This window comes from Zootoca vivipara, chromosome 15 (assembly GCF_965207765.1).
Source record: "Zootoca vivipara chromosome 15, rZooViv2.hap1.1, whole genome shotgun sequence".
Classification (NCBI taxonomy): Eukaryota; Metazoa; Chordata; class Lepidosauria; order Squamata; family Lacertidae; genus Zootoca; species Zootoca vivipara.
Window position 1 is genome coordinate 8,916,572 of NC_142598.1, and position 15,662 is coordinate 8,932,233.

The 15,662-nt window shown below is 43.9% G+C and overlaps 1 protein-coding gene across 4 annotated transcripts in view; it reads left to right on the forward strand.

Annotated features, from left to right (window-relative positions):
• Nucleotides 1-15,662, forward strand: part of VAV1 (vav guanine nucleotide exchange factor 1) — an 80,910-nt gene that overhangs the window by 55,656 nt on the left and 9,592 nt on the right. For 2 of the 4 annotated variants that reach the window (XM_088658548.1, XM_035141111.3), the window contains exons 14-22: nt 1,714-1,846; nt 2,068-2,177; nt 3,097-3,198; nt 4,547-4,650; nt 9,265-9,287; nt 10,724-10,769; nt 11,365-11,501; nt 12,316-12,381; nt 14,928-14,959. In XM_088658548.1, coding sequence (XP_088514674.1) covers nt 1,714-1,846; nt 2,068-2,177; nt 3,097-3,198; nt 4,547-4,650; nt 9,265-9,287; nt 10,724-10,769; nt 11,365-11,501; nt 12,316-12,381; nt 14,928-14,959 — 753 coding nt within the window. Of the gene's footprint in view, nt 1-1,713; nt 1,847-2,067; nt 2,178-3,096; nt 3,199-4,546; nt 4,651-9,264; nt 9,288-10,723; nt 10,770-11,364; nt 11,502-12,315; nt 12,382-13,314; nt 13,414-14,927; nt 14,960-15,662 lie in introns of all 4 variants that reach the window. The other 2 variants (XM_088658549.1, XM_035141112.3) reach the window with 2 other exon arrangements.

Here is a 15,662-nt window from a genome sequence, read left to right on the forward strand (position 1 = left end):
TGGCTCTGTAATTGGTTTGGTTGTTTATTTTCCAGCAGTGGAAACAGAGGCTGTTCTGAACAGGGCCAGATTATCAAACAGGCTAACAAGGTCCTGGCCTAGGGTTGGTGCTTTCATGATATGTCTCTGGTGTAGTCTGCTAATATTCCCCTAGGAATTTGTCAGTTAGACACTTCTTGGTTTGCCTAGTGTGGGGCCCAGGATTTTCATAACACAGCACAGGTTTTAAATAGGATGTCAGCACTGAAGAAAAGACAATATTAAGTGGTTGGATAAGACCCCTAGCAAACTTCAAGATCTTTTTTCTCACCCCACAGCTTTCCCCGCGAATACCTGCTCTTTAAACGCAACAAACCTGCTCTGAAGCACAACAAACGGCAATTCAGATTTTTCTGTGGATTGCTGTCCAATTCAGTGTTAAATGGCAGGTTTTCGTGAGAAAAGCTCTGGAACAAACAAAATAGCGCTCTCACACATGACTTTAAAGCATGGACTGCCTGGTAAGCGTGGAGGAAAAATAAGTGTGAAGCATCCCAATGTTTGATCCCCTGTGCTGAAGCATCCCAATGTTTCGTTGGCCCACAAACTCCCTAATTGTACATGGTTTGGTTTTTGCAACTACTTTCACATTCACTGTCTGCTGCTGTTTTCTCATGTGAGCTACGTCCAGCTTCAGCATGCACCGAGATGCATGTCTGCATTCACCCATAATTATAATAGTTCGTCTCATTTGCAGTTTTCAGTGGCAGATTTATTAGTGGCATCCTAGTCTTCTGTGCTCAACCAGACATGACATTCAGTGCACAGTCCTCATAGAGAAAACTGCAGCTTTGGATAGCATAAGTGTCAGAGATGGTTGCAGCTACTCATGAGTAAAGACGCTCCACTCCGTCGTTTCTTTCAGAGTTTTATTGTGCATGCTATTTACAGTGCAAGAGTATCGGGAAACATGACTGCTCAGTCCATATCAGAACCTCGCAATGGCTTCTTCCTGGTCTTCGCCCAGCATAAGAGCCTGGGGACCCCAAAACGCCGCCCCCTTGCCCTACGGGTGGTAGCAAGCCTCAATTCAGGCGTCGGGGGAATCGGACGCCCTGTGTCTCATGGCTGTCTCAGCTCCTCCTCCCCTAGCTCTTCCTCTGTAGCATACGATAGCCCTCTCTCCACTCCGCTCATTTCCTCATTCCTCTCCTCTGACTCGCTACTGGTGCTGATGCTGGGTGATGAGCTGGTGAAAATGATGGGTGGGGGCTCTCTGTAAAGAGACCCCCTGACAATAAGTGTACACCCAAAAATCTTACCAAGGGAAGCCTAAACAAAGCAAGGTTGTTTGTTATCTGCATTCAGTGCAGGAGATTGCATAATAAGATTATAAAATGCATGCTTTTTTATGGGCTCTTCCACACTTCCTCTTGTTGCACCGCTTTCCTCCAGGAAAAATTCACTGTTTACCACTGAATCAGAACAAAAGGAAATTGGGTCTTTTTGCAGATTGAGGTTAGTTCTGATTCAGCGGTAATCAGTGGGCATTTTCCCGGGGAAAGTGGCAGGGCAAACGTAAAACCACTCAGCCCCCTTGCCTAGGAAACATGTTCCATGTTTCCGTGAGAAACCTATCCAACCTGTGCTTTTTAGGCATGGGACAAACAGAAGTGTGGATGATACCTTTATTTCACCCTTGTTGGAATTTCTCAAGTTAAAACTGTCTTGCAGGTATGCTTTCCTCCTGGACAAAGCCCTGCTAATCTGCAAGCGGAAAGGAGATTCATATGATATGAAGAAATTTGTTGACCTGTCCAGCTACCAGATCCGAGATGATTCTTCTGTAGAGAAAGACAACAAGAAGGTAACGTTTGGGTATGCTTTTGGGGGCTGGTGGGGGGGGAGCTGAGAAGGGAATGGGGGTTGCGGCCTTAATTCAGCAGCAGGCACTTCCACCCCAGAACAGAACTCTGTTCTTCCCATTCTTCCCAAATGGGACTATGAGGGATCAAAGGTGTCGATATCAAGAAATATGGCCACGGTTTTATGCTAATCTGTTATTCCCCTTTTCTTTCTTCTTGCCAGTGGACTCACATGTTTGTCCTAATCGAGCTTAATGGTTCCTCGGGCTACGAACTATACTTTAAGACGCGGGAGCTGAAGAAGAAATGGATGGAACAATTTGAAATGGCCCTGTAGGTCTACTCTTCCACTCCTGCCCGTGTTGTATGCTATCCTTTACAATCCCAAGACTCCTTATATATGTTGCAGATCCATTCTAGTCACTGGAACATTTCCATGACAGTACAATGATTCTGCACCACTGGAGCTTGACCATAATATTACCAGAAAAAAATGTGCAAAATTGGCAGATTTCATAAAAGAATCTGAATCTTTCTAATGAGCTGGGATGGACACAGGGCAGTCTCGAGCAGGTCGCGCGCCCTGACGCTGAGGGGCGGAGATCGCTCCGGCGCCCCTGCCCTTGCAGGGTGCAGCATGGTTTCCGCGCGGCTTTGCCGTGCAGCACCCTGGCACACCGCGCCCCACCGGGGGTCTACCTAGAGCCGGCCCTGGATTCACATCCAGGGCCCATCCAGGCTGGTGTTTCTCCACCCCCATCGTACTGCCCGGACACTGAGGTCCAGCTCCGAGGGCCTTCTGGCGGTTCCCTCACTACGAGAAGCCAAGTTACAGGGAACCAGGCAGAGGGCCTTCTCGGTAGTGGCACCCACCCTGTGGAATGCCCTCCCACTAGAGGTCAAAGGGAACAACAATTACCAGACCTTTAGAAGGCATCTCAAGGCAGCCCTGTTTAGGGAAGCTTTTAATGTTTGATGGATTTCTGTATTTTAATGTTTGATGGATTTCTGTATTTTAGAATTTCTGTTTGGTTGGAAGCCGCCCAGAGTGGCTGGGGGAACCCGGCCAGATGGGCGGGGTATAAATAATAAATTATTATTATTATTGTGGGTGTTTTCTGCAACCTGTTCTTGACACAACGATGTCTTTATTCTGTATTGGCTCCAAACAAACAGTCCATAAGCCCGTGAATTTAATGTTGCCACCATTGTTGTAATCTGCTGACTCACTGTTTCTCAATTTCTGGTGCAGCTCCAATATCTACCCTGAAAATGCTACAGCAAATAGACACGAGTTCCAGATGTACTCCTTTGAGGATACCACCTCCTGCAAAGCCTGCCAGATGCTACTGAGGTACACATGCTACCCCACTCTACCCAAGCCGTACAGGAGGGACAACTATCCTATTGGCCCAAATATAAGCCACACTCCCCCCCCCCAAAAAAAAATTATGACAGTGAAAGATGTGGCTTATATTTGCAACCTTACCAAAAAATGGCTTGGAGCGGGCTTGTCCCCGGATGCTGGCTGGTTTTGGCTGGGCCGTCTTCCAAGATGGCGGCGCAGTGAGGGGGTTCCTGAGAGGGAGCCATAAGGTGGCGAGGAGGAGGGAGGGAGGGAGGGAGGAGCACTGACGAGAGAGCGAGAAGGTCTGCTAGGAGGAGGAACAGGAGGTGCAGTTGGTGAGCTGGGACTGGCACTAGTCCTAGGCGCTGCCTGGCTTTAGCCCACCGAGGGGCGCGTGAGTCCCGTCAACTGCCACCCCCTCTTTGCCTGTCCCGTTTGGGGGCCATGGTGATGCTGACCCTCTAGAAGCACTGCTGCCTACCATCACTGCCGCCGTCGCTGGAGTGAAGGCATTGCCTCCTTGGCCCCCCTCCGACCCCACTCCTCCTTGGGTAGTCTTTTTTTTCTGTCCTCCCCATTAATTTTAAAGCTTATATTCGGGTGCAGCTTATATTTGGGCAAATACAGTACCTCTTTTTTTTGCATAGTAATTTTTATTTGGTTTTTCAAATATTAATTTATAACAATTCAAATTGCATATCCATATTTAGAAATTTCTCCAAATCTCTGGGCTTCCCACCTTCCCCTCCATGAGTCCTATCGTACACCCTCTTAACTGCATATTTTTCCACAATCCATATTTTGTATCTTTCCCTCTTGTCCTTAGTATTTGTTAATTACAAATGTTATTAAAATCCTGCTAGTGTGTTCATCTGTTTACAGTGATCTCCTAGATAAATTATAAATTTTCCCCATTCTTTATTGAAGTTTAGGTCTTCCTGGTTCCTGAGTCTTCCAGTCAGTTTTGCCATTTTGGCATTGTGCAACAGCTTGATTTGGCAATTCTTTCTGGTAGAAGGGACAACTATCTTAATAATATAGTTGCCAGTTTTATGTGACCCCCACCTTTAGTAGTGAAATTAAATGCTTAAAAAAAACCAATCCTTTATTTAACAATCCAACAATCACTTACACAAAAATTCACCATTCACTACCTAACAATATACAATTCACTACATGATATTACAATACTGTACAATTCATATATCAACATTCAAAGTTTTTATCTATATCTATTTTAAATGCTAATGGAGTTATTAATGTCAGGATAGGCAGCATTTATGTAAGGCAACTAAGCAAGACTCCACTGTATTATACATAAGCCCCCTCCCTCCTCTTTCCCATCTGCACACAGAGGAACCTTCTATCAGGGCTATCGCTGTAGCAGATGTCGGGCACCTGCTCACAAGGAATGTCTGGGGCGGGTGTCACCATGTGGAAAGTCCAGCTCAGGTAAAGGTAAGGTTTCAGATATTTTTCATATGTTAAATATAAGCACGGTTAATATATGACTCAGGTTGGAGCGATGATCATTTTTAGTATATTTGGTTTATATTAGGCCCTCCAAACAATTTTGCTAAAGATAAAATAGAGGACAAGAAAACTAAAGATTAAAGCCATAATGAGAATTATAAGTATGAATGTCAAGGGTTAGGGTTAGTGTTAGGGTCAGGGTTAACACTCAAATATCTACAGTCATTAAAGGCTGATATAGGTCTATTACAGGAAACACATTTGACAGAACAAGGGGCTCAAACTTTGAAATGTCAATGGGTAGAAGAAGTTCTTTCAACAAACTTAGATGAAAATGCTAGGGGAGTCACAATTTTATTTAGGAAAGGCTGGCCTTACGAAATACAAGATACAATAAGAGAGGAAGATGGTCAATGCTTAATAATTGTAATTAAAACAGAAGGACAGAAATAGCTGTAACAAACCTCTCCTCTCTATTACTAACAGTTTGCTGAAGGAATTCAGTTGAGAATCAAACAAACCTCTATTCCTTCTTTCTCCCAAATAAACTCCCTGTTTATATATGGGTTTGCTAGTACATAGAGTTCAATTCCAGCTTCACAGTTAACGTGGCCATATATCTTCAGAAACTCTAGGCTGATTTGAAGGAATAATCTTGTGTCCACAGTAAGGGTTTCCCTCTCAACTCCACAATAAATTCTTCAATTTTACTATTTGAACTGGGGATACTTTTCAACTGTTCAAATTCCCCCTCTAGCTGAAGTTCCCCAAATAATGAGGTGCGGTACTCTTCCCACTTGTCTCCTCAAATAAGGAAGGAATTTGTTTTCAACATTTCTTCCTGCTACACCTAATAGACAAAAACATTTTCACAAAAGTCACTAACGATTTTGAAGGAATAGGTTTCAACAGGTGATGCAGATGAAAGTCCCAAGCTGTACTTGTCTGTTGAACTCCTGACGACTCTGCATTAGGAGAAACGTGCTGTACTTTACTACGTTGCTTTTCCTCTTCCTGCCGTGTCGCTTTTCCCTTTGCTGCGCTGCACTTAATCTGGCTCTGCGATGCGTAGACCACCAGACTCGCACTGATGACTCTGAAGCTAGATCAGACGTTCCTTCCCAGCGACTTTCAACAAAGCTTGTTGCCCGTTTTCCCCCCCAACTAAAACTTTAAATATTGGTTCGACTTATATATTGAAGTTAAAGAGCTCTCTTACTTCTATTTGAGAAGTAACTGTCTCAGTCTTTGATTAGATGCACAAGAGACCGTCCGTTCTCACTAAGAAAGCATCTGTTTGGCATATCAAACCAACTTTGACGATGTAGTTGGCAAACTTGACCCGGTACAATCCTGTTTGTACATCTTCCAGGGGATGTGAAACCTTAACCATAGGGTTACAGATTTTGCTCCCTTCCTTTTCTCGCTTTTTGGCAATCATTTTCCTGTGAGCTTCTCTTTGCTTTCGAATCCTAACAGGATCAGATTCCGCATCAGCAGGACAACGATAAAATGAATGAAGAGCATATGTGCATCTTTGAGCTGCTCTTTTGTCATACAGGAAATTCCCATAGCTGCCTAGGAATTCTTTACACCATTTCAAGCATTGCTGTGTACTTTGTACTTTGCAAGCAGCTTGCTTTTCAAGCTCCTGTAAAGTGCTCTGTAGCTCTTTCAGAAGTGTCCCAACCACAGGACGTTCTATGCCCTCTTCCTCCTTATATTCAGAAAGCAATAGGCTTAAAGGTGCACTAGTTTGCTGTCCAACTACCAGTTCAGAAGGACTGTAAATCTTGCTTGCTTGAATAATTAATTCAAATCTCAACACAAATGGTTGCCAACGCTCATCCAAGCTGTAATGTTGGTGGTAAGGATAATTTATCACAAACGAGGTTGGTGCTTCCTTTGTCTTTATAATAAGCTTTTCAGCTTGCGACAAGTTCTCTGTAGTCTCTGAATAACTACATCCGCTCACCGACAACACCTCCTTCATAGCTTTTTGCATTAAAGCATTCACTAAGTTTGTTTTAATCTCCTTAGAAAAGCCCATCCCACCTTGGGAACAACCCTCAATCTTGAATACACAGGGATCCTCTATATACACCTGTGCATCAGTTGTTTGGGCTTTTCCCCAAAGTTATTTGGATGTTATATCCCCTTCTTGCTCCTCCAAGAACTGATAACTGTGTTCTTGAGCTATAAGCACATTGTACTGTGAGGTGCTTTCCTCAGAAACCTCAGGCCTTTCAATAGTGGCTGGTGGGTGACTCTCTATCACCTGAGCTTGCGCTCGGGTAATGACACTAACCTCCTGTTGTGGCTTGGCTAAGTCATTCCCTTTTACAAATTTTGGGAATCTCTTCAAACTAATGGAGGTACTATCATTAGTAACTGGGTTCTGAGGTAATCCTGCCCGTAGCCGTATTTCTTCAAGCCTCATTCTTCCCAGCTGCATTTCTTTCTCCATAGCCATTCTCTCCTGTCCTAATTGTATTTTTAATTTTTCTGACTGCATTCTCTCCTCAGCAGCTATTCTAGCTTGTTCCTTTCCTGCCTCAACCCTGGCTATTTCCAACTTAATCTTCAAAATCTCCAGTTCTAAATTAGGGTTTTCTCTAGCCTCCAACCCTTCTGATCTTTCATCTCCTTCTGCCCCTCTGGGTTTTCTTATGTGTGTCATTTTCCTCACAGGAAATTATCGTCCGAATCAATTCAAATCAGGTGCATGAGTTTTGAATTTCGATCACGACGCTGCCCCCAAAAATGTGACGAAACTCGCTTCTCTATTACTAACAGTTTGCTGAAGGAATTCAGTTGAGAATCAAACAAACCTCTATTCCTTCTTTCTCCCAAATAAACTCCCTGTTTATATATGGGTTTGCTAGTACATAGAGTTCAATACCAGCTTCACAGTTAACGTGGCCATATAGGCTGATTTGAAGGAATAATCTTGTGTCCACAGTAAGGGTTTCCCTCTCAACTCAGGTTCCCCTCAGCCGCTGTTTGTCTCCACACTTTGGCTACTTTGTGGCACCCTTTTCCTTCCCTTGCCTCCTCTGTGTGTGACCTTGAGATACAGAAGAGTATTGTCTCCACTCTTCAGTCACCACCTTTTTGAGTTTAGATATATATCGCTGGATCAATGAAGACCGTCCTTTTATTGTTTTTGACACAACATAAATGTAATTTTTATTTACTGGAGAACTTGCAACTCTTTATCTTTCCATTTACTTAAACTCTTAGTTCATATTATTACTTAAAGCTGTAAAACTAGTGCATTAGAATTAGCCCAGCATCACACTCAACCTCCCACTCTCCTGCTCTTTTTCCCCCACTATAACTCTCTCACTCCCTCATCCCTCTTCTTCCCTCTCTCAACTGTCACTAACTGCAGTTCCCTCCTTATAGAATGTCATTAAACCCGCCCCCATAATCATGTGCTGTCACTCAAGGTAGGAGATGTATTAACCCTTTTTCATACAGGTGGAAACTAAAATATTTCCTACTAGGGTAAGTTCGTCACAATAGCAATAGTAAACGTCTATGCCCCAAACACTGATGACCATAAGTTTATTCACAACTGATGTCCATAAGTTTATTCACAACTGCTTTAAGAGATTAAGCTTCTGCACATGCGCGCGGGGCGAAACCCGGAAGTAAACACTTCCGGGTTTGCCACATTCGCAAGTTGAAAAGACACATCCTGAAGCGGACGCAACATGATGTATGACTGTATGTTGATTAACTGCCCAATGATAAGATCATTCTGGTGTGAGGTGAGGATATTTATAGCAAGAGTAATAAAAAGAAATTGTTATTTAGGGGAACTGAATTTAATTCTAAATTATATTCTGGAAATGTGGGAGATTTCAAGGGGTCAAAAAAAATGGATGTATTGTGGTATATTAGAAGCAAAAAAACTTTTTTTGATGAATTGGAAGAACCGGAAAAAGATTCTATTAAGCACATGGATTGATAATATGGGCAGAGTAGCTACATATGAATTGCATGTCAACGCAAAATAAGAGTGGATAAATATGAAGAAATCTGGAACGAATATTTAAGCGATAAGGCGCATAGTGATGGTAAGTAGGGGAAGGAGAGAGAGGTGGAAAATATTGTTTAAAAAGGTGTAGTCATAGGTATATCAATGTATCCAAATCTGAATTGTCAAATTGTGTTATTATTGATTTTGTTGTAATGTGTCTTTTGCAGTTGTTGTTTGTATTGAAACAATGATTAAATAATTTTTTAAAGAAAAGAATAAAAGGGAAGGTTTCAGACTCCTCTAAATTGGTGGGTGAGTCTCTAGAGCAGCCTTTCTCAACCTTGTTCCGGGTCTCTAGATGTTGCTGTACTGCATCTCCCACCATCCCTGACCACTGGTCCTGCTAGCTAGAGGGTATGCAGAGAACGATTATCGATAACGAAATGGGAAACAATAAGATAGTGGTTCACAGTTTCATCTTATTTTTAAAAGGGTGTGTGTGAATCAGAGCTCGGTTCCTACAGTAGGTGGTGATACACAATTACATGCTTCATTTTAAGCTCTTCTCTTTATGCCTATTGTAATCTTTCCTTATTTTCTGTTTAATGCAGAATCTGGATCTACCATGAAAAAGGTAAAAAAAAAGTTGAAGGAGTTAATAGCAATAATAGGTGGGGTGGGGTGGGGTGGGGTGGAAGGACATCTGCAAGAGAGCCTATGGTAGCAGGAACGGGTGTTTAACCCTTACCCAAACAGTTCCCCCCCTCTGCCTTTCTGCTCAGACCTCCCCTCCCCAAAAGAGGCCTATTTTTAGCCTTGGGACCAAAATTTGGGGGAGCAGGAATGGCTTTTGCAGAAAAGAATTGGCAGGTGGGGGGGAAGGTTAAACACCCCCTTTCTTCCTGCCAGTCCTCCCTTGCCCTTGTGCTCATAAGACAAACATGGGGCCCTGGGAACCTGTTTTTGCCTAGCATTGTGTGGTTCTGCCCAAAGGCTGCTTTTTTTAGCAGGAGCCAATGGCAGTTCTTGAGATTGAAAATGAACAATTCTCAATACCTTGATAAGAAGTCTTTACTTGGTGCCCGAAAGACACCACACTTGTTTCCTCCCGAAAGAGCCAAATTAAGTGCAGGCGTGCACAGCAAATAATACCTAGAAATTCAAAGAACTGGAATTTTAGAACAAAGTTCTGGTTATCTCCAGTTGTGGTTAATGTGGATATGAATTATAAAATATAGATGGTGTTGTGTTCTTTCCCATTCATTGCTCAGTTAGAGACAAGCAGTTATCGATTTGACTGGATTGTTCTATTCATTTGTAAATTGTTTGCATGCTGCCGCTTTTGTCCCCATAGCCACAGAGCCCTGACCCCCCCCCAAAAGATCTCCTCCCTTTTCTCCTTGGCCCCCTTTTATTTCTTCAGTCCTTGCCTCCTTTACTTCTCAACACCAGGTCTTTTTGCTGCTCCCCTCCCCTGCTATTTCCATCTCCCCCCACTCCATCCCCACCTCTTCAAACCCACTGCTTCTTAGGTCTTCTTCTCACTCATCTTCCCAAACCTCAGTCTGCTTAGCATCAAACCTTTCTGCTTGCTTGCTTCCACCAGGATGTAGATCCTTCTGTTTGTATACTTTGTGTGAGTTTTTACTTTCTGCAAACTGTCCCTTTACTTCCACTAGTTCCATGCCTATAAAGCATTTGTTCTGATTCTGCAGTAACCAGGAGGTTTTCCTGGGGAGAAGCGGCAGGACAAGGGGAAGTGTGGGTGAGCCCTGTGAGGGAAGTTTGTCAACATGCAATGGGCTGAACCTTTCTCCTCGTGGATGTGAATAATTGTGAATGTTCTGTGACATCACAGCAACTCAGCCGATGGTGTGGAAATGGTTCATAATCCACAGTCAACCAATTTTTAGCTTAAGATGTGTACATTGTGCATAATGAATAAAATACTCCATACAGGGTTAATATGATATATCCTTCCAGAAACATGGATGTGTGATAATTTTCTATATCCTGTTAACCTCTCACCTCATTCCTGTTACCTGAACCAAAATCCATTTTTCTGTGCAGAATAAATCCAATCGACATACACTGGAGAGCAATAAAGCTGATCTAGGTGAGTTGTAGTTACCTGGTAGCTAAGCATGTATGTTTCCGCAAGGACACCAATGATGGCAGGTGACCGATGAAGGATTGAGGCTGGCAGCCTCCAAGACTAGCAGCAGAGGCTCTGGAGAACTCACTGCTTCCATTCACCTACATGGCTCCACCCATCACTTGGTCACAGCATAGTGTTGTTCCTAGTTATTTAAAAAGCTCACTCCCATAGCATGTGGTTGAAATAAAAGCAATAACAACAATTTTATTAGTCATACTCAGCCCATCTGGCTGGGTTTCCCCAGCCACTCTGGGCGGCTTCCAGCAGAGTATAAAAGCATTAAAAAGTCGAACGTTAAAAGCTTCCCAATACAGGGCTGCCTTCAGGTGTCTTCTCAAAGTTGGGTAGTTATTCATCCCTTTGATAGGGTGGGTGCCACTACCGAGAAGGCCCTCTGCCTGGTTCCCTGTAACCACTTCTTGCAGTGAGGAAACCACCAGAAGACCCTCGGAGGTGGACCTCAGTGTCCGGTCTGAATGATTTGGGGGGGGGGGTTGAAGATGAAAGGAAACTGATTCATCTAATCACTACAATTCTCTTCTTTGCTCTTAAGGGCTGCCCAAATTGGAGGTCTGCCAGGAGTATTATGGCATTCCTCCACCTCCTGTGGCATTTGGTCCACCACTGAAGCTCAACGTGGGGGATATTGTGGAGCTAAACAGAGCTGAGGCCGAGCAGCTGTGGTGGCAGGTAGGCATAGTCAACATTGCTGTCAAACGGGAGCTCTTGGGCCTTGAGGTGACATCAGGATAACATGGTGATGATGAATGAGCTATTGCATAGGTAAAGGCAAAGGTAAAGGACCCCTGACAGTTAAGTCCAGTCACAAACGACTCTGGGGTTGTGGCACTCATCTCACTTTACAGGCCGAGGGAGCCAGCGTTTGTCTGCTCCGCAGACAGTTTTTCCAGGTCATGTGGCCAGCATGACTAAGCCATTTCTGATGCAATGGAGCACTGAAACCAGAGCAGCACACAGAAATGCCATTTACCTTCCTGCCAGAGCAATACCTATTTATCTACTTGCACTTTTTTTTGGCGTGCTTTTGAACTGCTAGGTTGGCAGGAGCTGGGACCGAACAACGGGAGCTCACCCCGTCGCAGGAATTTGAACCGCCAACCTTCTGATTGGCAAGCCCAAGAGGCTCAGTGGTTTAGACCACAGCGCCACCCACGTCTCTAGAGGTACTGTAGTTTAGTTCCAAGTAGCTTAAATGTGCTAAATTTGGGACTGAAACCAAAAAAGGTGGCTTCTCGCTTCCAGTTCACAGCACACTTGGATGCAAGGGCTATTTTTTGGCAGCAGCTTGTGAGGCATTCTGTGAAGTAGGGGAAACTATGGCAAAAACAAACCTACCTCCAGGTCATTTCAGGTCAATGCTTGTAACCAACTTAAAGTCAACCACTGGAACCTTGCCCCATCATCTAAAGCTCTCTTATAAAATGTTCAACTGCAAATCGACCATACTTTTCATGAGTTCTTTGCTTTCGTTCATTGTTTTCAGGGAAGGAACACATCCAGCAATGACATTGGCTGGTTTCCTTGCAAGAAAGTGAAGCCTTATGTCTGTGTAAGTAGCACATATCTGGGGAAGGTGATTTCTTTATGTGTTTTAGTTGATTAGAGGATTATTGAAACTGGCTTGATGTGTTGTAAACTATTGGTCATCACCAAAAAAAAAAAAAGAATTAGGTTGAGGTACAATTTAGCATAAGTGGTTCCCAACACACTGGACACCACAGAATCATAGAATTGTAGAGTTGGAAGGGACCCCAAGGGTCATCTAGTCCAACCCCCTGCAATGCATGTTTTACAAGTTTTTTGTCTATTTTGGGCTCCTAGAGCAAACACAGAAATCTTATCAGCAAGTAACACATTTTCTCCCTATTATTCAAAAATGAAACTTTCTGAATAATTCCTTTGAGAATGTTTTCCCTAGAAGAGGTATACAGGGAGTAATACAGTACATAACAAACAATAGATTTCACCTCTCGATGGCTGCAAATACATAAGCAATGATTAACAGATACTCCAGGGTCATAGATTTGTAGAGTTGGAAGGGATCCCGAGGGTCATCTAGTCCAACCCCCTGCAGTGCAGGAATCTTTTGCCCAACGTTGGACTCAGACCCATGACCCTGAGAATAAAAGTCCCATGCTCTACCAACTAACCTGTGTTTTCCCTCATCTAAACATACTATGCACATGATTTGATATATCAGAGCTGTGAATACCTTCCATATCACATCGGCAAATAATTCAAGGAAGTAATCTGGAAATCTATAATCAAATTTCACAGAATACTAAAATGGTGAAGACAACAAGATGTGATCTCCAAACTATGCATACACTGCTTCGTAGTTACTTCAGAACATCAAGGATTAGTCAATACTTACTTTAAAGGGTTTCGCATTTGTTAGCCCAATTCCGAGCAAATCTATTAGAGATTTCCTCCAATTAACATTTTTAGGCAACTTTGCGTCTGGCATATGCTGTAATTTCAGGCAATACAGAAGCAGGGCAGTATGAACTGTGGACAATATAGAAAACAACCCAACCTCAAATCTCATCTTGACAATAGGAATGCCACTTGGGAGATTCAAGTATGTGCTCTGTTGAGATGTTGAATGAGTGTTGGTGGATATCATAAATATTGCCAGTGCTTTTTTCCTGGGGGGTACGCAGGGGTACGCATACCCTTAAACATCACAGCTCCAACTATGGGGGCAGCTATGTTCCTCTGGGCCCTGGCTCTATTCTCTCTCACAGCTCCAGTCATTTCAGACCCATAAGATGTTTATTTTTCATTTCTATTTCCTGGGCAGATTTTTAAGTGGGATGTGAGTGTTCCTCTAAATACCAGTTGCTGGGGATCACAATTGGAGAGAACGCTGTAGTGCTCAGGTGCTTCTTCCAGGCATCTAGTTGGCTTCTGTGAGAACAGGATGCTGGGCTAGAGGGGCCTTTGATTTGCCACAGTAGAGCTCTTTTTAATAATAACAATAAATTTATTATTTATACCCTGCCCATGTGGCTGGGTTTCCCCAGCCACTCTAGGCAGCTTCCATCACATATGAAAACATAATTATTGTGGTTTTGGGTGGTTGTTATGAAATTGCTACTCCTTGTTTTCATTTTTCTTCTGGGGAATGTCACCATCAAATTGTTTCCCTGGGTTTCCCTGGGCTTTTTCCATTGCTTTTCGGCAGCAACGTCTTAAGGGTATCCAGCACCATGGTGCAAGAATCCTCCGGCGCCCTGCCCCCACGGCGGCAGTAGCGCGTGGCTGAGGGGCGGAGATGGAAGGTGTCAGAGCCTGGACGGCGCGCACCACCTTGCAGGGGGCTGACTTGGGCTCAGAGCCCACCTCCCACAGAGGGGGCTGCTTGGCCTCCCGCCCTGGACCGGCCTCTCCTTGGCGCCTCCCTCCAGCGGCCGCCCTGGGACGCGGCGGTGGCACGCGGCCATTGAGCTTCCTCCATGAAGCAGAACCAGCGAGACTCCTGCCTAGAGTGGCAGCAGGAGTCTCGCTGGTTCTGCTTCATGGAGGAAGCTCAATAGCCGCGCACTACTGCTGCCTTGGGGGTGGGGGGGCGCCGGCAGCAGCTGCTCCCAGACACCAGCCGTTCGGCGCCCCTTCCGCGCCCCAGATTTACCCTTTTGAAGTCCTATATATATATATATATATATATATATATATATATATATATATACCTGATGCCAGTTATCCATTATTGATATTTCAATATGCCAGTTAACAATATTAAGGCCCCATCTGGAAGCACCCAAAGAAAAGAGAAAGTGTTTTTACTGAGGTCCCCAAAAAGAACATTGCAGCCCAATGCTGTAACACTGCATTTGCTGGATTAGAAGGAAACCAGCTTGAAAAAAATTATGCCACGGGACACACTTGATAAAATATGCCTTTGGATTTAAGCAGCATAACTGCACAGTATTTCGTATCATCTTCTGGGTGGTGTCTCTGCCTCATTTGTCAAAACTTTCCCACCAAAATGAAGGATTTCCCCCCTCTGCTGTTTTTTTTAAAAGCTTTCCACAATACAAATCTCACCCCAATTCACAGAAAATAAATACTATATTGCCTTTTCTCTCCCAGATTCCTCCTCCAGATCTGTCAGTCTTTCATTGGTAAGTAACACCATAGAATCAAACCATTTCAGTAGCTTGTTATCCAAAAATCCTTATTCTGTGATGTCTAGCATGAAGTTAATGAACCTTGCATCCCACATAGGCCTAGGGTTTCTGCTGGTAGTAGTCCACTTGTAAATCTACACAGTAAGGTAAAGGTAAAGGGACCCCTGACCAGTAGGTCCAGTCGTGGACGACTCTGGGGTTGGGCAGGGAGCGAGCAACAGGAGCTCACCCCATCGTAGGGATTCAAACTGCCGACATTCTGATCGGCAAGCCCTAGGCTCTGTGGTTTAACCCACAGCGCCACCCGCGTCCCTTAAATCTACACAGTATGCAAGTACAATGAGACATCACATGCACATACAAGGTTTGCTGTGAGGTTTTCCCATGTTATTGATTTTTAAATGTGTTTATCCCATATCAGAAGTTCAGAGCTGGTTAACACCAAGCTGAGAGCAGGTTCTTCTTCTTCTTCTTTGGCAATCACTCATAGCTGAGTAAGATTGTCTTCCATAAACACAGTTTTAACAGTGAGTTTGTAAGTGACTTTGGAGGCCAATTCTGGATCCACACGTCCTTCCACAGTGGGGACATAGGTTTCTGGGCAGGGAGTTGATCATGGTGAGGATTCGACCAGGGGGCCTTCCTCTTAGCACATTTCTCCCTTTCATCCTGAGTTGAGTGTCTTCAAAGTCCATGA